This window comes from Bombina bombina, chromosome 2 (genome assembly GCF_027579735.1).
Source record: "Bombina bombina isolate aBomBom1 chromosome 2, aBomBom1.pri, whole genome shotgun sequence".
Classification (NCBI taxonomy): Eukaryota; Metazoa; Chordata; class Amphibia; order Anura; family Bombinatoridae; genus Bombina; species Bombina bombina.
In genome coordinates this window covers 969,826,804-969,853,741 of record NC_069500.1, presented here as the reverse complement: position 1 = coordinate 969,853,741, position 26,938 = coordinate 969,826,804, and the positions used below count along the sequence as shown (strand labels likewise).

General features: G+C 37.1%; 1 protein-coding gene across 1 annotated transcript in view; it reads right to left on the bottom strand.

The window, feature by feature from the left end:
* Positions 1-14,255: 14,255 nt before the first annotated feature.
* The window catches only part of MTTP (microsomal triglyceride transfer protein), a 173,616-nt gene continuing 160,933 nt past the window's right edge, over positions 14,256-26,938 (bottom strand). Inside the window, exon 18 of the mRNA XM_053703476.1 lies at positions 14,256-14,903. Coding sequence (XP_053559451.1) covers positions 14,735-14,903 — 169 coding nt within the window. The 3' untranslated portion in view covers positions 14,256-14,734. The remainder of the gene's footprint in view (positions 14,904-26,938) is intronic.

Genomic DNA, 26,938 nt, shown 5'->3' with positions numbered 1-26,938 from the left:
CCACCTACATTATACTTATGAACCCCTAATCTGCTGCCCCCAATGTCGCCGCCACCTACCTACACTTATTAACCCCTAATCTGCCGCCCCCAACGTCGCTGCCACTATATTAAAGTTATTAACCCCTAAATCTAAGTCTAACCCTAACACTCCCTAACTTAAATATAATTTAAATAAATCTAAATAAATATTCCTATTTTTAACTAAATAATTCCTATTTAAAACCAAATACTTACCTATAAAATAAACCATAAGCTATCTACAATATAACTAATAGTTACATTGTATCTAGCATAGGGTTTATTTTTATTTTACAGGCAAGTTTGTATTTATTTTAACTAGGTACAATAGTTATTAAATATTTATTAACTATTTAATAACTACCTAGCTAAAATAAATACAAAAGTACCTGTAAAATAAAACCTAACCTAAGTTACAATAACACCTAACACTACACTATAATTAAATAAATTAACTAAATTAACAACAATTAAATAAATTCAATTATAGGACCAGTCAACATAGTAGATTTGCATAATCAACAAATGCAAGATAACAAGACAATGCAATAGCATTTAATCTGAACTTCAAATGAGTAGTAGATTTTTTTTGACAATTTTAAAAGTTATGTCTTTTTCAACTCCCCCTGTACCATGTGACAGCCATCAGCCAATCACAAATGCATACACGTACCATGTGACAGCCATCAGCCATTCACAAATGCATACACATTTATTCTTGCACATGCTCAGTAGGAGCTGGTGACTCAAAAAGTTTAAATATAAAAAGGCTGTGCACATTTAGTTAATGGAAGTAAATTGGAAAGTTTTTTAAAATGGCATGCTCTTTCTGAATAATGAAAGTTTAATTTTGATTGAGTGTCCCTTTAAATTAGCTAAAGTACAAAAACCCCCCCACTAAATTACAGAAAATAATAAACAAAAATTACAAGATATTTAAACTAATTGCACCTAATCTAATAGCCCTATCAAAATAAAAAAAGCCCCTAGCCTAAACTAAACTACCAATAGCCCTTAAAAGGGCCTTTTGCGGGGCATTGCCCCAAAGTAATCAGCTCTTTTACCTGAATAAAAAATACAAACAACCCCCCCAACAGTAAAACCCACCACCCACACAACCAACCCACCAAATAAAATACTAACTAAAAAAACCTAAGCTCCCCATTGACCTGAAAGGGGCATTTGGATGGGCATTGCCCTTAAAAGGGCAGTTAGCTCTTTTGCAAGCCCAAAGTCCCTAACCTAAAAATAAAACCCACCCAATAAACCCTTAAAAAAACCTAACACTAACCCCCTGAAGATCGACTTACCGGGAGAAGTCTTCATCCAAGCCGGGCCAAAGTCCTCAGCGAAGCCGGGAGAAGTCTTCATCCAAGCCGGCAGAAGTGGTCCTCCAGACAGGCAGAAGTCTTCATCCAGACGGCATCTTCTATCTTCATTCATCCTGCGCGGAGTGTGTCCATCTTCAAGACATCCGGCGCGGAGCATCCACTTCCAACGAAGTCTTCTAACTAAATGAAAGTTCATTTAAGTGACGTCATCCAAGATGGCGTCCCTTAGATTCCGATTGGCTGATAGAATTCTATCAGCCAATCGGAATTAAGGTAGAAAAAATCCTTTTGGCTGAGGCAATCAGCCAATAGGATTGAGCTCTCATTCTATTGGCTGATTGGAACAGCCAATAGAATGCAAGCTCAATCCTATTGGCTGATTGCATCAGCCAATAGGATTTTTTCTACCTTATTTCCGATTGGCTGATAGAATTCAATCAGCCAATCGGAATCTAAGGGACGCCATCTTGGATGACATCACTTAAAGGAACCGTCATTTAGTAAGAAGACGTCGATTGAAGAGGATGCTCCACGCCGGATGTCTTGAAGATGGACCCGCTCCGCGTCGGATGGATGAAGATAGAAGATACCGTCTGGATGAACACTTCTGCCCGTCTGGAGGACCAATTCGCCCGGATTGGATGAAGACTTCTCCCAGCTTTGTTGAGGACTTCGGCCCGGCTTGGATGAAGACTTCTCCCGGTAAGTCGATCTTCAGGGGGCTAGTGTTAGGTTTTTTTAAGGGTGTATTGGGTGGGTTTTATTTTTAGGTTAGGGACTTTGGGCTTGCAAAAGAGCTAACTGCCCATTTAAGGGCAATGCCCATCCAAATGCCCTTTTTAGTTAGTATTTTATTTGGGGGGTTGGTTGTGTGGGTGGTGGGTTTTACTGTTAGGGGGGTGTTTGTATTTTTTTTTTTCAGGTAAAAGAGCTGATTACTTTGGGGCAATGTCCTGCAAAAGGCCCTTTTAAGGGCTATTGGTAGTTTAGTTTAGGCTAGGGTTTTTTTTTTATTTTGGGGGGCTTTTTTATTTTGATAGGGCTATTAGATTAGGTGTAATTAGTTTAAATATCTTTTAATTTGTTTATTATTTTCTGTAATTTAGTGTTTTTTTTGTACTTTAGCTAATTTAATTTAATTTATTTAATTGTTGTCAATGTAGTTAATTTATTTAATTATAGTGTAGTGTTAGGTGTTAGTGTAACTTAGGTTAGGTTTTATTTTACAGGTACTTTTGTATTTATTTTAGCTAGGTAGTTATTAAATAGTTAATAACTATTTAATAACTATTGTACCTAGTTAAAATAAATACAAACTTGCCTGTAAAATAAAATTAAACCCTAAGATAGCTATAATGTAACTATTAGTTATATTGTAGCTAGCTTAGGGTTTATTTTATAGGTAAGTATTTAGTTTTAATTAGGAATAATGTAGTTAATGATAGGAATTTTATTTAGACTTAGGGGTTAATAAATGTAGGTAGGTGACGTTGATGTTAGGGACGGCAGATTAGGGGTTAATAATATTTAACTAATGTTTGCAAGGCGGGAGTGTGGCGGTTTAGGGGATAATATGTTTATTATAGTGGCAGCGACGTTGGGTGCGGCAGATAAGGGGTTAATAAGTGTAGGTAGGTGGCGGCGACATTGGGGGAGGCAGATAGGGGTTAATAAATATAATGTAGGTGGCGGCGATTTTGGGGGCAGCAAATTAGGGGTTCATAAATATAATGTAGGTGGCGGCGATGTCTAGAGCGGCAGATTAGGGGTTAAAAATTTTATTATAGTGTTTGCGATGCAGGAGGGCCTCGGTTTTGGGGTTAATAGGTAGTTTATGGGTGTTAGTGTACTTTTTAGCACTTTAGTTATGAGTTTTATGTTACGACGTTGTACCATAAAACTCTTAACTACTGACTTTTAAATGCATTAGGACTCTTGACAGGGTAGGGTGTACCGCTTACTTTTTGGCCTCCAAGGACAGACTCTTAATACTGGCGCTATGGAAGTCCCTTAGAAAAAAGACTTTACGAAGTTTACGTAAGTTGTTTTGTGGTAAGGCAAAAGAAGTTTGCGGTGACCCTAAACCTTCAAGACTCGTAATACCAGCGGGCATAAAAAAAGCAGCGTTAGGACCTCTTAACGCTGCTTTTTCAGCCTAACGCACAACTCGTAATCTAGCCGTTTAATTGTTCTTATTTTTAAGAATTGTATGTTCACATTTACTGGCAGATGAAAACCAATAAAAACTTTTGGATAAAAAAAAAGCTTTCAAAGGAATTCAAAAATATAGGGCAGAAAAAAACCTCCCCATGAAGGCCTCATTCTGAAACCTATTTATAAACCCTGGGAGACTTTATAATAAAAAAAACAGCAATCCTGAACAGACTGAAACCAAACTTCCAGAAAGAAGCTTAACCTACTCCCAACCAGATTCTCTGGAACCTTCATGCAAACTGAGATAACCTTCTAAGGAAAGGACTAAAAATGATTAGAAGATTAAACTTTACCCCTGGACTTCTAGTACTTAGCTCCTTTACCTTCCTTAACATTAGAGATAAAAGAATCCAAACCAGAGCCAAATAACATCTTTCCTGAAAAGAAAGACATACAAATCTGGATTTAGAAACCATATCTGCAGATCAAGACTAGAAAGTACTGCTATAGACATGCTTTAACATGACACCTAATAAAAGCATAAGCACATTTGACTTATCAACAGACACTCATCTACTAGTAGAAACCAGTATAAAGCCAAACTAGTACTGAAACATATCAGCAGAGGATATGGAATAGGAGTATATTGGAGATCCATAAGTGGAGGCAAAAGACAAGTCCCTGCTACCACTATGGAAGGTTTGTGACAATGAGGTGAAAAAGAGAGACACTAACAATACCCCTTCTGCATCCCTCTGACAAACACTGTTTTCTGAGGGGAAAAAACAGACCTCAACATTCCTCCAGACAAAAGACAAGACTGAGTTGTAACTATGATGGGCAGGGCTTTATAGAGTTTCTGGAGTTTGGGGATCTTTCTCTCCTCCTAGTGGTAGTGAAGAGTAATTCCCAGAAGTAATTGATCATGGACTCTCACCCCCTGTATGAAAGATAACCTGTTTTGCTGATCGATTATGATAGCTCTGAATTTGAAGTGTTTTTTTCTTCTCACATTAAGCCATGTGAAAAAATTCAGTGAGAATATTGGTATATACTGTATAAGCCATTGCTTTAATGTCATTATTGGACTAGAATTTTAGATTTCACTTTATAAGCACACTTAGTTCAACAAAATAAACAGATTCAGTAATGAATACACCTGTGCTAATGCAGAGATATTCTTAAATCCTGGTCTATGGTACTTGAGGACTGATCTGGTGCAACCCTGGACTGCAGTCACTGCCCAGCAGAGAGGTGTTTTTTTTTGTACAGTGTCTGAATTTTGCTGTATATTTATAGAACAGCTATGTTTTGTTTGAGGACTTGAGGAATCAGCATTACTTTAGTACATCCGATCTGTTTGAGTGTTACAGATAACACAAAGCATCCCTGGTGATAATCCCATCAGGATTTTTCTAATGGGCCATAATCCAAAGTTCCCAAGACGATAGCAATACATTTCTGTATGAATTGTAAGTGTGCAAAACATGTACACAAGATATATTATTTTTGGAACGTTGGCAGTTATTTTGTTTCTGTAGTCATGGAGTCACTCCATTTTAAATCCTTACCTTCAGACTCACAGCTGTTGAGAATAAAGCCACAGGCATTCTCATGATGTTCAGCTGCTATGAGCAGATATTTCCAAAAACAAGTGCACTGTCATGATTAGTGACCTCACTAGTACTGTATGCAGCCAACACTTTATTGAACACTTTCTCAAAAGATTCCTTGTGGCTGGCACAAAGAGGTTTGTGATTTCAACTGCTCATGTAAATGATGTGATTACATAGATTTGTCTCTAATTTGGTTGAATAAAAAATATACCTTTGGAGGTTTTTAAAACATTAAAGGGACAGTAAAGTCAAAACTAAACTTCCATGATTTAGAAAGGGCATGCAATTTTAATCAACTTTCCAATTTACTTTTATCATCAAATTTGCTTTGTTCCCTTGGTGGTATTTTTGAAAAGCTAAACCTAGCTAGGCTCAAACTGATTTCTAAACAGTTGAAAACCGCCTCCTAGCTCAGAGCATTTTGAAAGTTTTTCACAGTTAGACAGTACTAGTTCACATGTGTCATATAGATAACATTGTGCTCACTCCCGTGAAATAATTTAGGAGTCTTCACTGATTGACTACACTGTATGTCTGTCAAAGGCACTTAGATAAGGAGGCTGTCTGCAAAGGCTTAGATACAAGGTAATCACAGAGGTTAAAAGTATATGAATATAACTGTGTTGGTTATGCAAAACTAGGGAATGGGTAATAAAGGGATTATCTATCTTTTTAAATAATAACAATTTTGGTGTAGACTGTCCTTTTAAGGTTATTTTCTTTGTGTTTATTTGGATAGAAACAATCCTCATGCCTTACACATTAGAGCAATTGGCTGTAATATTTCAAGAGACGTAAATAAATATACTATATCTAAACCCAAAGTGAAACAGTTCAGCCAAAATACAAAGTTCATCTTATGTACAAATAAGAATAAAACAAATAATAATTTGTGTGATTAAGATTAATATTAAAGGGACATGAAACCCAAAAAATTATTTCATTACTATAGAAAATACAATTTAAAAAAAGTTTCCAATTTACTTCTATTATTAAATTTGTGTGCTTCTTATGCTATTCTTTGTTAAAGAGGTATCCAGATATGTAGCATGCACATTCCTGCAGCACTGCATGACAGGAAATAGTGCTGCCATCTAGTGTTCTTGCTAATGTATTACATTGTTGCAAAACTGCTGCCATATAGTGCTGCAGACACGTGCACACTCCTGAACTGACCTTCTTTCTTTTCAACAAAGAATAACTTTCTAATTTACTCCTATTATCATTTTTTCTCCATTCTCTTGCTATCTTTTATTTGAAAAAGAAGGCATCTAAGCTTTTTTGTTTGTTTAGAACGCGGGACAGCACTTTTTTTATTGGTGGGTGAATTTATCCACCAATCAGCAAGAACAACCCAGGTTGTTCAACAAAAATGGGCCGGCATCTAAACTTACATTCTTGCATTTCAAATAAAGATACCAAGAGAATGAAGAAAATTTGATAATAGGAGTAAATTAGAAAGTTGCTTAAACTTTCCTCCTCTATCTGAATCAGGAAAGAAAAAAATTGGGTTCAGTGTCCCTTTAACGTTTTCAACAGTGATAAACTGTCAGCTTCTAAGTAAGTTTTTAAACCGTTTTATAATGGATTTTTAGATTTGTATCTGTGCATCTTATTCTTTATAGTTACGTCTATTACATGCAGTTAAATGAAAATGAGTGTAAACTGTCCCTTTAACTGTCCCTTTGGCAATAATAATAAAAACAAACCTTTTCTATAATGATGCTCTTTAATAAAATGACACATATTTGTATTCACAAAGAAGATATTGCAACATGCCAATTTTTAAAATGCTGTACACAAATTTGTAGATATGTATTTCTTTATTTGTATTATTATTTATTTGTCAACCATATTTCTATAAGGTACTTAAATAGACATGTGCGATTCGATTTGGTCCGAATCGAAATTCGGACGAATTTGTCGAATTCGGAGATTCGGACCGATTCGAATTTCCGAATTGCGGTAGTGCCGAATCTACCGAATAAATCCGAATCGATTCAAATTTATTCGGTAGATTCGGATGGATTCGGATGGCCGTGTATTACACTAGTATTGTACAGTATACTAGTGTAATACACAGCACATCCCACTTAACACTTACCGAAATTCCGAATTGATTTGAAGCGAATCGAACCGAATCGAACCAAATTTTTCACGAATCCGAAAGAATCCGAATGAATCCGAAACAAATTCATTTGATTTCTTCCGAATTCGAATCGATCCGAACCGAAATTCGAATCGATCCGAACCAAATTTTTCGAAGCTGCACAAGTCTATACTCAAAGCATAATGTGTATCAATGTTCAATGAAATTTGATACTATGTTTTTAAAATATGTAGTGACATCACATAGTTTCTCACCAATGAGATGAAGTTTAGCCTTTTAAAACAATGACTGTAGCAGGGCTATGAATACGGTGCGTACCGCTGAAACGCGTCAGCCTTTTTATCTACGTTCCGTCAGTCACGGTTTGATACCCTGGTTTAAATGGACAAAATACATTTGGACTTGTATATATTTCGACTTGAGCGCCATATTTGTTTTCTCTATGGCTTTATTTGTGTCAGTTAATTTTGAACGCTGTACGGTGTGCTTTTGTGGAGGGGTAAGACCTTGTTAACCATATTGCTGTGTTTGTACAAAAAAAAATCAGTCAGTAACATATACTGTATTACTAATTTTATTTTCAAGTTTTCTATTCATACAAGTTACACGTCACTACAGAGAGACACATTTGTCTCTAAACATTCCCACAGTATCCTTAGTCCTGAAAAGGTGACTGCTCATTTATCCGATATTTCTGATGTTGAATGTTAACAATAAAAGTCTATCACTGCTTCTCACAGTAAAGAATTTGCATCAAATCTCACAAAGAGAAAATAATCATTGTTTCCATGGATGAGTGAGCTATATCTGTCTCTCCATTTTTTTTTAATTCTAAAAATATCTTCAGAACTGTTATTTTCTTTTATACATTAGAGTTGTCTCCACTGTGAAAGTGGTTACCCCAAAACAAACTAATTTATTATAATATTAGTGCACTAAGAAACAGCTTCTTTATTTCAGAGCATTTTAAATATGTAAACTTTTTGCATGCACTAAACACATAAATTGTATCCACAACAATCCACCAGCATTGGCTTTCAAAACCAACTATTTGATGAGCTGGTCTGTTCAGCGAATACGCTCCTGCACATGTTGGAGTTTTCTTGATGGAGAGGGAGTTCTGTGCCGGCCACTTTATTTATCTTTCCTTTCCTGGAAACGTATGGCTTACCGGAGGGCAAGCTCTCAAATTTTGTGACATATTGTCTGTAAATAAAAACAGATTTAAATACTGGGTGTTATGTTATGAATGAAAACAATGCAATAGTTATTACACTATTACTATTTTTTCTCCCTTGTAAAAATAATGTATATTAACTGAAATACAAATATTAGAACCTATTAAAATCATATTGATTTCTGCCAATGCTCACGTAACTTTAATGAGATTTTGCTCAAAGTTCAATGTTTCAGTTTATATCTTTCAGCTTTATGTATTTATTAGCACTGGATACTTCCCAACATTCTTCCCATGAGAGACTAGCCAATCCCATGAGTGGGATCTGGGTTAACAAAGTCAAAATAAAACTTTTATTATTCAGATAGAGCATACAATTTTAAAGAACTTTCCAATTAATTTCTATTTCCAAATTGTCTTCATTCTTTTAGTATCCTTTGTTGAAAAGCATACCTGAATAGGCACTGGAACAGCAATGCACCACTGGGAGCTGTTTATTGGTAACTGCATATATGTCTCCTGTCATTGACTCACAGATGTGTTCAGCCAGATTACAGCAGTGCATTGCTGCTCTTGAGCTTACTCGTCTACAAAGGATACTAAGAGAATGAAGAAACTTTTACAATAGAAGTAAATTTGAAAGTTGTTTAAAATTGTATTCTTTATCTGAATTTATGAAAAAAACTGTTTGTTTTATGTCCCATTAACTATGATGGAACTGGACTGCTTCATGGTAGTTTTTGTTAATTTTGGGACTGTTTTTGGTCATTCCAGGGAGGGATGAGTGCGATCTAAGGTTTCATTAATAGAAACTAAATAGAAGGACCGCAGAAGAGTACTATACCCCATGACAATACCGAGAAAATGTGGTACAGTTGGCAGACCTGGCACAGAAGCCAAAGAGAGGGTAAGGTAAGTACATGACAAACAAGAAGATATTCCAGATTAATAAGATTATTAAAGACTAGGCGATAAACCTGCCCAGAGGGCAGTCTATGTTTAAAAAATACAAACCCCAAGCTAAAGTTACAAAAAATAAAAAAGTAAAATTACAGAAAAAAATAAACAAAGCTATCCAAAATAAAAAATTTAAACCTAAACTAATACCCCTATAAAAAAAATCCCCCCAAAATAAAAACACCCCCTAATCTAGAACTAAACTACCAATAGCCCTTTAAAGGGCCTTTTGTATGGCATTGCCCTAAGTTTAACAGCTCTTTTATTAAAAAAAATACCAATTACCCCCTAACAGTAAACCCCCCACCCACCCAACCCCCCAAAATAAAAAACCTAACACTCAGAAAACCTAAGTTATCCATTGCCCCTAAAGGGGCATTGCCCTTAAAAGGGCAATCAGCTATTTTACAGCCCATTAAATCCCTAATCTTAAAAAAAATAAAAAAAATAAAATAAAACAAAATCCTAAAACTAAGCCCCAAATAGGTACTCACCGTTCCTGAAGTCCGGCGGTGAAGGTCTTCTTCCAGATGGCTCCATCATCTTCTATCTTCATCCGGAGCGAAGGCGGCACAGATCCCCGATGCGCAGATCCGGAGTGGCGGTTCTCAGTGGTGGTCCTCAGCGGCGGTCTTCAGCAGCGGCAATCCTCAGCACCGTTGAGGCTACTCTTCATCCGATCTCCAGCATACACTGAAAATTTAATGCAAGGTCCTGCAGTCAATTTGTGGTAACTTACATTCCTATTGGCTGAAATTTTGAAATCAGCCAATAGGATCAGAGCTACTGAAATCCTATTTCAGTAGCTCTTATTAAATATGGGGTATCTTGCATTCAATCTTCAGTGTGCGATGGACGATTGCATATAGAGGAGCCTCCGTGCCGCTGAGGACCACTGTCACTGAAGACCGCCGCTTAGGACCGCAGCTGAGAACTGCCGCTGAGGGTCCGTGCATTGGGGAAGCCAGCTTCACACCGCCTTCGCTCCGGATAAAGATAGAAGATGATTGAGCTGCCTGAAAGAAGACCTTCTCCGCCGGACTTCAGGAACGGTGAGTACCTATTTGGGGTTTAGTTTTAGGATTTTTTTTTTATTTTTTTTTTAAGATTATGGATTTAATGGGTTGCAAAAGAGCTGAATGCCCTTTTAAGGGCAATGTCCATACAAATGCACCTTTAGGGGCAATGGGTAGTTTAGGTTTTTTTAGTGTTTTTTATTTTGGTGTGTTAGGTGGGTGGGGGGTTTTTACTGTTAGGGGGGACTTAGTATTTTTTTAAACGTAAAGGAGCTGTTTAACTTAGGACAATGCCCTACAAAAGGCCCTTTTAAGGGCTATTGGTAGTTTAGTTTAGATTAAGGGGTGTTTTTATTTTGGGGGGCTTTTTTATTTTCATACGCATAGATTACGAGTTTTGCGCTATAGAGGGTGCGAAACAAACGCATTAAAAGTCTAATTATTTCACCCTTCATAGTGCTGCCATTGCGAGTTTCTGAAAAGCCGCCTTGGCGTTAAGCTCCATACCGCACAAAAGCCAAGGGCTGCTTTGACGTGCTCATGCACACTTTCCCCTATAGACATCAATGGAGAGAGAGTAAAAAAAACCCACCTGAAGTGCAGAATGAAAAATCTCCGTAACGCAACCCCATTGATGTCTATGGGGAAAAAAAAGTTACGTTTAAACCTAACACCCTAACATAAACCCCAAGTGTAAACACCCCTAATCTGCCGCCCCCGAAATCGCCGCCACTATAATAAAGTTATTAACCCCTAATCTGCCTCTGCCGAAATCACCGCCACTAATTAAAGTTATTAACCCCTATTCCGCCGCTCCCCGACAACTCCGCCACTATAATAAATTTATTAACCCCTAAACCTCTGGCCTCCCACATCACCACCACTAAATAAACCTATTAACCCCTAAACCACCAGCCCCCCACATCGCAAAAAAATAAATTAAACTATTAACCCCTACACCTAACAACCCTCTAACTTTATATTACATTTACAATATCCCTATCTTAAAATAAATAAAAACTTACCTGTGAAATTAAAAAAAACTAAGTTTAAACTATAAATTAACCTAACATAACTATTATACTAAACTATTATACTAAAATTAAAATAACTACCAACTAAAAAAAACTAAATTACACATTAAAAAAAAAACACTACTAAATAATTTAAGTCTATAATTAAAAAAAATAAAAAATACTAAATTACGAAAAATAACAAACAATTATCAAAAATAAAAACAATTACACCTAATCTAATAGCCCTATAAAAATAAAAATCCCACCCCCCCCAAAAAAAAAAAAAAAACCTAGCCTGCAATAAACTACCAATAGCCCTTAAAAGGGCCTTTTGTAGGGCATTGCCCTAAAGAAATCAGCTCTTTTACCTGGAAAAAAAAACAAAGACCCCCCAACAGTAAAACCCACCACCCAACCAACACCCCAAAATAAAAAACCTAACTCTAACAAAAACTTAAGCTACCCATTGCCCTGAAAAGGGCATTTGTATGGGCATTGCCCTTAGAAGGGCATTAAGCTCTTTTACATGGACCTGAAAAGGGTATTCAGCTCTTTTACCTAAAGCCCAAAACCCTTATCTAAAAAAAAAAAACACCCAAAAAGATTTAAAAAAAAACCTTTTCAGGGCAATGTAAAAGAGATGAATGCCCTTTTAAGGGCAATGCCCATACAAATGCTTTTTCAGGGCAATGAGTAGCTTAGGTTTTTGTTACAGTTAGGTTTTTTATTTTAGGGGGTTGGTTGGGTGGTGGGTTTTACTGTTGGGTGGTCTTTGTATTTTTTTCCAGGTAAAATAACTGATTTCTTTAGGGCAATGCCCTACAAAAGGCCCTTTTAAGGGCTATTGGTAGTTTATTGTAGACTAGGTTTTTTAATTTATTTTGGGGGGCTTTTTTATTTTTATAGGGCTATTAGATTAGATGTAATTGTTTTTATTTTTGATAATTTTGTTTGTTAGTTTTCGTAATTGTTTGTTATTTTTCGGTATTTGGTATTTTTTTTTTGTAATTTTAGACATTTTTTTAATAGTGTTAATAGTGTTAGTTTTTTTTAATGTGTAATTTTGTTTTTTCAATTGGTAGTTATTTTAATTTTAGTATAATAGTTATGTTAGGTTAATTGTTAGTTTAAACAGGTTTTTATATGTTCACAGGTAAGTTTTTAATTATTTTAAGATAGGGATATTGTAATTTTAATTTAAAGTTAGGGGGTTATGGGTTTAGGGGTTAATAGTTTAATTTATTAGTGGTGATATGGGAGGCTGGCAGTTTAGGGGTTAATGGTTTTTTTTAGTAGTGACAATGTGGGGGGCTGGCGGTTTAGTGGTTAATAGGTTAAGTTAGTGGGGTGGTGTCAGGGAGCGGCGGAATAGGGGTTATTAACTTTATTATAGTGGTGGGGATGTGGGCGGGCAGCAGATTAGGGGTTAAATCCTTGAAAAAGGGCGGAGTCCTGAAACGCACGTCGGAGTTGTTTGTCTATGCCGTCTATCTATGACAAGTTTTCATCTGCTATGCTTGCATTGAGACACATTGAACCCGAGTGAACACTTTCTGGACTTTGTTAATAAGCGTGTAGTGTGAAAGTCAGGGAGCTAAGGAGCTATCCTGTCATTGAGCCGACTGAGCTGGGAAGTACCTTACAACGGAACCGCAAGTATCGGGCTTAATACTAACACCTATGTTGTTATAACTAACTGTTGCATTCTATCAATACGCCAACACATTGACAAAAAGCATTGACAGCTACACACAGTGGGAACATTTCATTGCTTACTATTGTTACTAACTGTTGCACTGAGCTAACACGCTAATACGCTGACAAGAGGCGTTGACAGTTATATGCAGTGTATATAGACTGAGACAACTTACCTGGGATTTACCTGCATATATTTAAGTAAGGGTTCAGAAGAGATCCTACAGAGTGCCTTATCTATTTTAACATACTAACATAGCAGATGATACTTGCAGACATTGACTTTGCTGATTAACTTTGCTTATTAACCCTTTCTGAGACGGGTTATATTATTCAACACCCTCATCTTTTGGGATTACAAGTACTAAATCAAGCATTGAAACATTTGGGTCTGAAGTGAACTTTTTTTAGATAGCGGCATATTTTTTGATTCCCCTAGGGACGCATGATGGATGAATGTTTGGAATGGGAAAGGTTTTAGGCAGTGATTTTTTTCACTATTTTGTATACTAATAAGTAATAAAGTTGTTTTTTCATTATTTAGGTGTGCTGAGTAATATTTTGTAAGTTTTAAACAGCACATCCCACTTAACACTTACCGAAATTCCGAATTGATTTGAAGCGAATCGAACCGAATCGAACCAAATTTTTCACGAATCCGAAAGAATCCGAATGAATCCGAAACAAATTCATTTGATTTCTTCCGAATTCGAATCGATCCGAACCGAAATTCGAATCGATCCGAACCAAATTTTTCGAAGCTGCACAAGTCTATACTCAAAGCATAATGTGTATCAATGTTCAATGAAATTTGATACTATGTTTTTAAAATATGTAGTGACATCACATAGTTTCTCACCAATGAGATGAAGTTTAGCCTTTTAAAACAATGACTGTAGCAGGGCTATGAATACGGTGCGTACCGCTGAAACGCGTCAGCCTTTTTATCTACGTTCCGTCAGTCACGGTTTGATACCCTGGTTTAAATGGACAAAATACATTTGGACTTGTATATATTTCGACTTGAGCGCCATATTTGTTTTCTCTATGGCTTTATTTGTGTCAGTTAATTTTGAACGCTGTACGGTGTGCTTTTGTGGAGGGGTAAGACCTTGTTAACCATATTGCTGTGTTTGTACAAAAAAAAATCAGTCAGTAACATATACTGTATTACTAATTTTATTTTCAAGTTTTCTATTCATACAAGTTACACGTCACTACAGAGAGACACATTTGTCTCTAAACATTCCCACAGTATCCTTAGTCCTGAAAAGGTGACTGCTCATTTATCCGATATTTCTGATGTTGAATGTTAACAATAAAAGTCTATCACTGCTTCTCACAGTAAAGAATTTGCATCAAATCTCACAAAGAGAAAATAATCATTGTTTCCATGGATGAGTGAGCTATATCTGTCTCTCCATTTTTTTTTAATTCTAAAAATATCTTCAGAACTGTTATTTTCTTTTATACATTAGAGTTGTCTCCACTGTGAAAGTGGTTACCCCAAAACAAACTAATTTATTATAATATTAGTGCACTAAGAAACAGCTTCTTTATTTCAGAGCATTTTAAATATGTAAACTTTTTGCATGCACTAAACACATAAATTGTATCCACAACAATCCACCAGCATTGGCTTTCAAAACCAACTATTTGATGAGCTGGTCTGTTCAGCGAATACGCTCCTGCACATGTTGGAGTTTTCTTGATGGAGAGGGAGTTCTGTGCCGGCCACTTTATTTATCTTTCCTTTCCTGGAAACGTATGGCTTACCGGAGGGCAAGCTCTCAAATTTTGTGACATATTGTCTGTAAATAAAAACAGATTTAAATACTGGGTGTTATGTTATGAATGAAAACAATGCAATAGTTATTACACTATTACTATTTTTTCTCCCTTGTAAAAATAATGTATATTAACTGAAATACAAATATTAGAACCTATTAAAATCATATTGATTTCTGCCAATGCTCACGTAACTTTAATGAGATTTTGCTCAAAGTTCAATGTTTCAGTTTATATCTTTCAGCTTTATGTATTTATTAGCACTGGATACTTCCCAACATTCTTCCCATGAGAGACTAGCCAATCCCATGAGTGGGATCTGGGTTAACAAAGTCAAAATAAAACTTTTATTATTCAGATAGAGCATACAATTTTAAAGAACTTTCCAATTAATTTCTATTTCCAAATTGTCTTCATTCTTTTAGTATCCTTTGTTGAAAAGCATACCTGAATAGGCACTGGAACAGCAATGCACCACTGGGAGCTGTTTATTGGTAACTGCATATATGTCTCCTGTCATTGACTCACAGATGTGTTCAGCCAGATTACAGCAGTGCATTGCTGCTCTTGAGCTTACTCGTCTACAAAGGATACTAAGAGAATGAAGAAACTTTTACAATAGAAGTAAATTTGAAAGTTGTTTAAAATTGTATTCTTTATCTGAATTTATGAAAAAAACTGTTTGTTTTATGTCCCATTAACTATGATGGAACTGGACTGCTTCATGGTAGTTTTTGTTAATTTTGGGACTGTTTTTGGTCATTCCAGGGAGGGATGAGTGCGATCTAAGGTTTCATTAATAGAAACTAAATAGAAGGACCGCAGAAGAGTACTATACCCCATGACAATACCGAGAAAATGTGGTACAGTTGGCAGACCTGGCACAGAAGCCAAAGAGAGGGTAAGGTAAGTACATGACAAACAAGAAGATATTCCAGATTAATAAGATTATTAAAGACTAGGCGATAAACCTGCCCAGAGGGCAGTCTATGTTTAAAAAATACAAACCCCAAGCTAAAGTTACAAAAAATAAAAAAGTAAAATTACAGAAAAAAATAAACAAAGCTATCCAAAATAAAAAATTTAAACCTAAACTAATACCCCTATAAAAAAAATCCCCCCAAAATAAAAACACCCCCTAATCTAGAACTAAACTACCAATAGCCCTTTAAAGGGCCTTTTGTATGGCATTGCCCTAAGTTTAACAGCTCTTTTATTAAAAAAAATACCAATTACCCCCTAACAGTAAACCCCCCACCCACCCAACCCCCCAAAATAAAAAACCTAACACTCAGAAAACCTAAGTTATCCATTGCCCCTAAAGGGGCATTGCCCTTAAAAGGGCAATCAGCTATTTTACAGCCCATTAAATCCCTAATCTTAAAAAAAATAAAAAAAATAAAATAAAACAAAATCCTAAAACTAAGCCCCAAATAGGTACTCACCGTTCCTGAAGTCCGGCGGTGAAGGTCTTCTTCCAGATGGCTCCATCATCTTCTATCTTCATCCGGAGCGAAGGCGGCACAGATCCCCGATGCGCAGATCCGGAGTGGCGGTTCTCAGTGGTGGTCCTCAGCGGCGGTCTTCAGCAGCGGCAATCCTCAGCACCGTTGAGGCTACTCTTCATCCGATCTCCAGCATACACTGAAAATTTAATGCAAGGTCCTGCAGTCAATTTGTGGTAACTTACATTCCTATTGGCTGAAATTTTGAAATCAGCCAATAGGATCAGAGCTACTGAAATCCTATTTCAGTAGCTCTTATTAAATATGGGGTATCTTGCATTCAATCTTCAGTGTGCGATGGACGATTGCATATAGAGGAGCCTCCGTGCCGCTGAGGACCACTGTCACTGAAGACCGCCGCTTAGGACCGCAGCTGAGAACTGCCGCTGAGGGTCCGTGCATTGGGGAAGCCAGCTTCACACCGCCTTCGCTCCGGATAAAGATAGAAGATGATTGAGCTGCCTGAAAGAAGACCTTCTCCGCCGGACTTCAGGAACGGTGAGTACCTATTTGGGGTTTAGTTTTAGGATTTTTTTTTTATTTTTTTTTTAAGATTATGGATTTAATGGGTTGCAAAAGAGCTGAATGCCCTTTTAAGGGCAATGTCCATACAAATGCACCTTTAGGGGCAATGGGTAGTTTAGGTTTTTTTAGTGTTTTTTATTTTGGTGTGTTAGGTGGGTGGGGGGTTTTTACTGTTAGGGGGGACTTAGTATTTTTTTAAACGTAAAGGAGCTGTTTAACTTAGGACAATGCCCTACAAAAGGCCCTTTTAAGGGCTATTGGTAGTTTAGTTTAGATTAAGGGGTGTTTTTATTTTGGGGGGCTTTTTTATTTTCATACGCATAGATTACGAGTTTTGCGCTATAGAGGGTGCGAAACAAACGCATTAAAAGTCTAATTATTTCACCCTTCATAGTGCTGCCATTGCGAGTTTCTGAAAAGCCGCCTTGGCGTTAAGCTCCATACCGCACAAAAGCCAAGGGCTGCTTTGACGTGCTCATGCACACTTTCCCCTATAGACATCAATGGAGAGAGAGTAAAAAAAACCCACCTGAAGTGCAGAATGAAAAATCTCCGTAACGCAACCCCATTGATGTCTATGGGGAAAAAAAAGTTACGTTTAAACCTAACACCCTAACATAAACCCCAAGTGTAAACACCCCTAATCTGCCGCCCCCGAAATCGCCGCCACTATAATAAAGTTATTAACCCCTAATCTGCCTCTGCCGAAATCACCGCCACTAATTAAAGTTATTAACCCCTATTCCGCCGCTCCCCGACAACTCCGCCACTATAATAAATTTATTAACCCCTAAACCTCTGGCCTCCCACATCACCACCACTAAATAAACCTATTAACCCCTAAACCACCAGCCCCCCACATCGCAAAAAAATAAATTAAACTATTAACCCCTACACCTAACAACCCTCTAACTTTATATTACATTTACAATATCCCTATCTTAAAATAAATAAAAACTTACCTGTGAAATTAAAAAAAACTAAGTTTAAACTATAAATTAACCTAACATAACTATTATACTAAACTATTATACTAAAATTAAAATAACTACCAACTAAAAAAAACTAAATTACACATTAAAAAAAAAACACTACTAAATAATTTAAGTCTATAATTAAAAAAAATAAAAAATACTAAATTACGAAAAATAACAAACAATTATCAAAAATAAAAACAATTACACCTAATCTAATAGCCCTATAAAAATAAAAATCCCACCCCCCCAAAAAAAAAAAAAAAAAACCTAGCCTGCAATAAACTACCAATAGCCCTTAAAAGGGCCTTTTGTAGGGCATTGCCCTAAAGAAATCAGCTCTTTTACCTGGAAAAAAAAACAAAGACCCCCCAACAGTAAAACCCACCACCCAACCAACACCCCAAAATAAAAAACCTAACTCTAACAAAAACTTAAGCTACCCATTGCCCTGAAAAGGGCATTTGTATGGGCATTGCCCTTAGAAGGGCATTAAGCTCTTTTACATGGACCTGAAAAGGGTATTCAGCTCTTTTACCTAAAGCCCAAAACCCTTATCTAAAAAAAAAAAACACCCAAAAAGATTTAAAAAAAAACCTTTTCAGGGCAATGTAAAAGAGATGAATGCCCTTTTAAGGGCAATGCCCATACAAATGCTTTTTCAGGGCAATGAGTAGCTTAGGTTTTTGTTACAGTTAGGTTTTTTATTTTAGGGGGTTGGTTGGGTGGTGGGTTTTACTGTTGGGTGGTCTTTGTATTTTTTTCCAGGTAAAATAACTGATTTCTTTAGGGCAATGCCCTACAAAAGGCCCTTTTAAGGGCTATTGGTAGTTTATTGTAGACTAGGTTTTTTTATTTATTTTGGGGGGCTTTTTTATTTTTATAGGGCTATTAGATTAGATGTAATTGTTTTTATTTTTGATAATTTTGTTTGTTAGTTTTCGTAATTGTTTGTTATTTTTCGGTATTTGGTATTTTTTTTTTGTAATTTTAGACATTTTTTTAATAGTGTTAATAGTGTTAGTTTTTTTTAATGTGTAATTTTGTTTTTTCAATTGGTAGTTATTTTAATTTTAGTATAATAGTTATGTTAGGTTAATTGTTAGTTTAAACAGGTTTTTATATGTTCACAGGTAAGTTTTTAATTATTTTAAGATAGGGATATTGTAATTTTAATTTAAAGTTAGGGGGTTATGGGTTTAGGGGTTAATAGTTTAATTTATTAGTGGTGATATGGGAGGCTGGCAGTTTAGGGGTTAATGGTTTTTTTTAGTAGTGACAATGTGGGGGGCTGGCGGTTTAGTGGTTAATAGGTTAAGTTAGTGGGGTGGTGTCAGGGAGCGGCGGAATAGGGGTTATTAACTTTATTATAGTGGTGGGGATGTGGGCGGGCAGCAGATTAGGGGTTAAATCCTTGAAAAAGGGCGGAGTCCTGAAACGCACGTCGGAGTTGTTTGTCTATGCCGTCTATCTATGACAAGTTTTCATCTGCTATGCTTGCATTGAGACACATTGAACCCGAGTGAACACTTTCTGGACTTTGTTAATAAGCGTGTAGTGTGAAAGTCAGGGAGCTAAGGAGCTATCCTGTCATTGAGCCGACTGAGCTGGGAAGTACCTTACAACGGAACCGCAAGTATCGGGCTTAATACTAACACCTATGTTGTTATAACTAACTGTTGCATTCTATCAATACGCCAACACATTGACAAAAAGCATTGACAGCTACACACAGTGGGAACATTTCATTGCTTACTATTGTTACTAACTGTTGCACTGAGCTAACACGCTAATACGCTGACAAGAGGCGTTGACAGTTATATGCAGTGTATATAGACTGAGACAACTTACCTGGGATTTACCTGCATATATTTAAGTAAGGGTTCAGAAGAGATCCTACAGAGTGCCTTATCTATTTTAACATACTAACATAGCAGATGATACTTGCAGACATTGACTTTGCTGATTAACTTTGCTTATTAACCCTTTCTGAGACGGGTTATATTATTCAACACCCTCATCTTTTGGGATTACAAGTACTAAATCAAGCATTGAAACATTTGGGTCTGAAGTGAACTTTTTTTAGATAGCGGCATATTTTTTGATTCCCCTAGGGACGCATGATGGATGAATGTTTGGAATGGGAAAGGTTTTAGGCAGTGATTTTTTTCACTATTTTGTATACTAATAAGTAATAAAGTTGTTTTTTCATTATTTAGGTGTGCTGAGTAATATTTTGTAAGTTTTAAATAGTGTTTGCGATGCGGGAAGGCCTCAATTTAAGGCTTACTAGGTAGTTTATGGGTGTTAGTGTACTTTGTAAACATTTTTGTTACACAAAATCCATAACTACTGCACTCAGATGGCAGTATGGATCGTGTTGTTATAGGCTGTAACGCAAGCATTTTAGCCTCACCGCACAACCTGTAGTACCGGCGCTATAGAAATCCCACACAAAAATGTCATTTCTTTGAGTGCGGGATTGACGTTGCATTACAGGCTAAAATGCTTGCGGTATAGCTATACCGACACGACTCGTAATGGCTGCGTTACTGTTTTTACACTAAAATTGCCATCGTAAAACCTTAACGCACAACTCGTTATCTAGGTGATAGGGATAATGTTTAATTTTTTTTTATTTTTGTTTATTTTTTTTCTGTAATTTTAGAGTTTTTTATTTTTTGTAATTTTAGATTATTTTTTTGTAATTTAATGTTAGGTTTTATTTAAATTTAACTTAGTATTGGGTTTAATTTAGGGGGTGTTAGGTTAGGGGGCTTAGTAATTAAATTAGTTATTTGCGTTGTGGGGGGTTGGCGGTTTAGGAATTAACAGGTTAATTAGGTTTATTGCGATGTGGGGGTTTGGCGATTTAGGGGTTAATAGGTTAATTAGGTTTATTGCAATGTGGGGGTTTGTCGGTTTAGGGGTTAATATTTTAATAATGTTATTTGCGGATTAGGGGTTAATTACTTTATTATTTTGCGATGTTGGGGTTGGCGGTTTTGGTGTTTGTTAATACTTTGTGCGTGAGGTTAGGTTTTTTTTGTTATACTTCTTGCGGGTGGTTAGGTGTTTTTTATTTATTTCTTGCGGGCGGTTACGTGTTTTTTTGTTATTTCGTGAGGTTGCATTTTTTTTTTTTTTTAAGGCCTTGGGTTTGCCTACACTGCATCTCCCTGCCATTTTCGGAATACACCAAGATGCAGGTGGATTCTTTTGGCTTCGCGCAGCCAACATTCCTTTGAGGATGCGTGCGCAACTGACGACACCGACAGACGTGTTACAAACGGGACTATATTATAGATATATTGTACTGCTGAAAATAAATGTGCTATACACATCTGATGTGATGATTTGTGAAGGTACCGGTAATAATTCGGCTTTCTTAACTTAAATGGACAGTCTAGACCCAATATTTAATTTTGATTATTTATTGATACATAGCAGAGAAGCATCCTACAACTGGTTCTACATCTATAACCTTGTAAGAAGTACATTAAACTTTTAAATAATCATCGTTTGTTAGGAGCCGAAAATGGCCGCCTAGCTCCACCCACCTATAGCGTGTATATTTTGGTATGTTAAGTTTCTCCAACTCTTAACACCTTAAGGACCACAGCACTTTTCCATTTTCTGACCGTTTGGGACCAAGGCTATTTTTACATTTCTGTGGTGTTTGTGTTTAGCTGTAATTTTTCTCTTACTCATTTACTTTACCCACACTTATTATATACCGTTTTTCTCGCCATTAAATGGACTTTCTAAAGATAACATTATTTTCATCATATCTTATAATTTACTATTAAAGAAATTATAAAATTTGAGGGAAAATGGAAAAAAACACACTTTTTCTAACTTTGACCTCCAAAATCTGTTGCACATCTACAACCACCAAAAAACACCCATGCTAAATAGTTTCTAAATTTTGTCCTGAGTTTAGAAATACCCAATGTTTACATGTTCTTTGCTTTTTTTGCAAGTTATAGGGCAATAAATACAATTAGCACTTTGCTATTTCCAAACCACTTTTTTTTCTCAAAATTAGCCTAGCTACATTGGAACACTGATATCTGTCAGGAATACCTGAATATCCCTTGACATGTATATATATATATATATATATATATATATATATATATATATATATATATATATTTTAGAAGACAACCCAAAGTATTGATCTAGGCCCATTTTGGTATATTTCATGCCACCATTTCACCGCCAAATGCGATCAAATAAAAAAAATTGTTCACTTTTTCACAAATTTTTTCACAATTTTTAGATTTCTCACTGAAATTATTTACAAACAGCTTGTGCAATTATGGCACAAATTGTTGTAAATGCTTCTCTGGGATCCCCTTTGTTCAGAAATATCAGACTTATATGGCTTTGGCATTGCTTTTTGGTAATTAGAAGGCTGCTAAATGCCGCTGCGCATCACACGTGTATTATGCCCAGCAGTGAAGGAGTTAATTAGTGAGCTTGTAGGGTTAATTTTAGCTTTAGTGTAGTGTAGTAGACAACCCAAAGTATTGATCTAGGCCCATTTTGGTATATTTCATGCCACAATTTCACCGCCAAATGTGATCAAATTAAAAAAACGTAAAATTGTTCACAATTTTAGGTTTCTCACTGAAATTATTTACAAACAGCTTGTGCAATTATGGCACAAATGGTTGTAAATGCTTCTCTGGAATCCCCTTTGATCAGAAATAACAGACATATATGGCTTTGGCTTTGCTTTTTGGTAATTAGAAGGCTGCTAAATGCCGCTGTGCATCACATGTGTATTATGTCTAGCAGTGAAGGGGTTAATTAGGTAGCTTGTAGGGAGCTTGCAGGGTTCATTTTAGCTTTAGTGTAGAGATCAGCCTCCCACCTGACATATCACACCCCCTGATCCCTCCCAAACAGCTCTCTTTCCTCCCCCACCCCACAATTGTCTGCCAGTACCCAGTTTGCCATAAAACATGGTATTTATTTATATAAATTAAAACATTTCTGTAGTGTAGCTGCCCCCTCAATATCCAACCCCCTCAAAGATCCCTTAGGCAAAAATTCCCACCCTCCACAGTCCTTTCCCCCACCATATTGGAAAAAAAATATTGTTTCATAGTATAGCATTCCCACCTGCTCCCGCCCCCGTGCACGCGCCCGCCCGCCCCCATGCACGTGCGCACACCCATGCGCACCCCCGGTGGCCCCCGATTGCGATCCTGACCCCCTCTGACTTACAGCCTACCATCAATGGCCGCCCACCCACCTCCCACATCGGCTCCCACCCACCAACGATTGCGGCCATCGATAGCTGATGCAGAGAGGGCCACAGAATGGCTCTCTGTGCATCGGGGTGTCTAAGAAATGTTATTGCAGGATGCCTTGATATCGAGGCATCACTGCAATAACATGAAAGCGTCTGGAAGCGATCAGGATCGCTTCCACCGATTGGAAACACCAACAACGTACAGGCTACGTCCTTGGTCATTAAGGACATTTTGTAGGATGTACCAAGTACGTCGTTGGTCTTTAAGGGGTTAAATATGTTTCCTTACTCGTATATGCTAATTTGTGCATGGGCACTTTAAAATAGCTAACTAAAAAATAAAAAATGTGCACTGCTAAACTGTCATACAAGAACAGCTAACTGGACACGAAGAAAGCTGTGGGCTTAGCTTGGTGGCCAAACAATGATTATTTAAAAGTTTCATCTACTTCTTACAAGCTTATAGATGTGGAACCCATGGCAACATGCTGGTCTAGTATGTAGCAAAAAGTAATAAAGAATAAGTATTGGGTCTAGACTGTCTCTTTAAAAGACATTACACAAATACAGTAATTGTCAGAGTATTCATTTTGACTCTTTCACAATAATTATTTCAATTTGTCTGTCTGTGTCCATTTAAATAAATAAATCTATAATAATATAAAAAATATAAATTATAAATTATGTAATTTTTTACACTAAACTACTTGTTTACAGTTGTTCCACAACATACATTTTGCTAATGTAGTGATGTAAAAATGTAATTTTTTCTTAACTCATGAATTATCTAAGTACATTCAAACCCTTTTGTTATGTCCCATATAAACATACTACAATTTATTACCAGTAAAAAACAAATGGCTAGATTACGAGTTGTGCGTTAAGGTAAAAAAGCAGCATTAAGAGGTCCTAACGTTGCTTTTTTACGCCCGCTGCTGTTACGATTCTTGCAGGTTTAGGGGCACCGCACACTTCTTTGGCCTTACTGCAAAACGACTTACGTAAACTTTGTAAAGTCTTTTTTCTATGGGACTTCCATAGCACCGGTATTACAAGTCTGTCCTGGAAGGCCAAAAAGTGAGCGGTACACCCTACCCTGTCAAGAGTGCTAACGCATTTAAAAGTCAGTAGTTAAGAGTTTTATGGTACAACACCGTAACATAAAACTCAACTAAAGTGCTAAAAAGTACACTAACACCCATAAACTACCTATTAACCCCTAAACCGAGGCCCTCCCGCATCGCAAGCATTAAAATAAAACTTTTAACCCCTAATCTCCTGCTCCGGACACCGCCGCCACCTACATTATATTTATGAACCCCTAGTCTGCTGCCCCCAACATCGCTGACACCTACATTGGCCAACAATGGTATTGAGCTGGATGTTCGTTCCTGTGAGTGCATTTCTCTATGTATGTATTTAGTCTCCCTAAGGGAAAAAGGGGCAACCAGACGTGGACTCCTTGCTCAGTGTGCTTAGAGGAATGTGGCTACACCTCACTGACGAGGCCCAATGAAGGCCGAAATGATCGTCTGAGGTTGCTGTGTTCCTTGTTCAGAGAAGAATTGCCTGGTATTTCGGTGCTGGACTGACCGTAATAGGCGGGATCAGACTGATATACTACAGGAAAGTTTTACTCTGTGAAAAGCATTGCTGGGCTAAAAGAAGTTGCACCCAGGTGGTAAATCGCCATAGAACAGGCTAACAATGGTATTGAGCTGGAAGTTCGTTCCTGTGAGTGCATTTCTCTATGTATGTATTTAGTCTCCCTAAGGGAAAAAGGGGCAACCAGACATGGACTCCTTGCTCAGTGTGCTTAGAGGAATGTAGCTACACCTCACTGACGAGGCCCAATGAAGGCCGAAACGATCGTCTGGGGTTGCTGTGTTCCTTGTTCAGAGAAGAATTGCCTGGTATTTCGGTGCTGGACTGACCGTAATAGGCGGGATCAGACTGATATACTACAGGAAAGTTTTACTCTGTGAAAAGCATTGCTGGGCTAAAAGAAGTTGCACCCAGGTGGTAAATCACCATAGAACAGGCTAACAATGGTATTGAGCTGGATGTTCGTTCCTGTGAGTGCATTTCTCTATGTATGTATTATATTTATTAACCCCTAATCTGCCGCCCCCAACTTCGCTGCCACTATAATAAACATATTAACCCCTAAACTGCCGCACTCCCGCCTCACAAACATTAGTTAAATATTATTAACCCCTAATCTGCCGTCCCTAACATCGCAGCCACCTACCTACATTTATTAACCCCGTATCTGTCGCCCCCAACATCGCTGCCACTATACTAAATGTATTAACCCCTAAACCTAAGTCTAACCATAACCCTAACTCCCCCTAATTGAAATGTAGTTTAAATAAATCTAACTAAAAATTCCTATCATTACCTTAATAATTCCTATTTAAAACAAAATACTTACCTGTAAAATAAACGCTAAGCTAGCTACAATATAACTAATAGTTACATTGTAGCTAGCTTAGGGTTTATTTTTATTTTACAGGCAAGTTTGTATTTATTTTAACTAGGTAGAATAGTTAGTAAATAGTTATTAACTATTTATTAACTACCTAGCTAAAATAAATACAAAAGTACCTGTAAAATAAAACCTAACCTAAGCTACAATAACACCTAACACTACACTATAATTAAATAAATTAACTAAATTAACAACAATTAAATAAATTAAATTAGCTAAAGTACAAAACCCCCCCCCACTAAATTACAGAAAATAATAAACAAATTACAAGATATTTAAACTAATTACACCTGATCTAATAGCCCTATCAAAATAAAAAAGCCCGCCCAAAATAAAAAAAAACCCTAGCATAAACTAAACTATCAATAACCCTTAAAAGGGCCTTTTTGCGGGGCATTGCCCCAAAGTAATCAGCTCTTTTGCCTGTAAAAAAAAATACAAACAACCCCCTCAACAGTGAAACCCACCACCCACACAACCAACCCCCCAAATAAAATCCTATCTAAAAAAAACCTAAGCTAACCATTGCCCTGAAAAGGGCATTTGGATGGGCATTGCCCTTAAAAGGGCAGTTAGCTCTTTTGCGGCCCAAACCCTAACCTAAAAATAAAACCCACCCCTTAAAAAAACCTAACGCTAGCCCCCTGAAGATCGACTTACAGTTCTGAAGACCGGACATCCATCCTCAAGGAAGCGGCAGAAGTCTTCATTCAACCTTGCCAAAGTCCTCAACAAAGCCAGGAGAAGTCTTCATCCAAGCCAGGCGAAGTGGCCCTCCAGACGGGCAGAAGTCTTCATCCAGACGGCATCTTCTATCTTCATCCATCCGACGCGGAGCGGCTCCATCTTCAAGACATCCGACGCAGAGCATCCTCTTCTTCCGACGACTACCCAATGAATGAAGGTTCCTTTAAGTGATGTCATCCAAGATGGCGTCCCTTAGATTCCGATTGGCTGATAGAATTCTATCAGCTAATCAGAATTAAGGTAGAAAAAATCCTATTGGCTGATGCAATCAGCCAATAGGATTGAAGTTCAATCCTATTGGCTGATCCAATCAGCCAATAGGATTGAGCTTGCATTCTATTGGCTGATTGGAACAGCCAATAGAATGCAAGCTCAATCCTATTGGCTGATTGCATCAGCCAATAGGATTTTTCTACCTTAATTCCGATTGGCTGATAGAATTCTATCAACCAATCAGAATTTAAGGAATGCCATCTTGGATGACGTCACGTAAAGGAACCTTCATTCGTCGGGTAGTCGTCGGAAGAAGAGGATGCTCCGCGTCGGATGT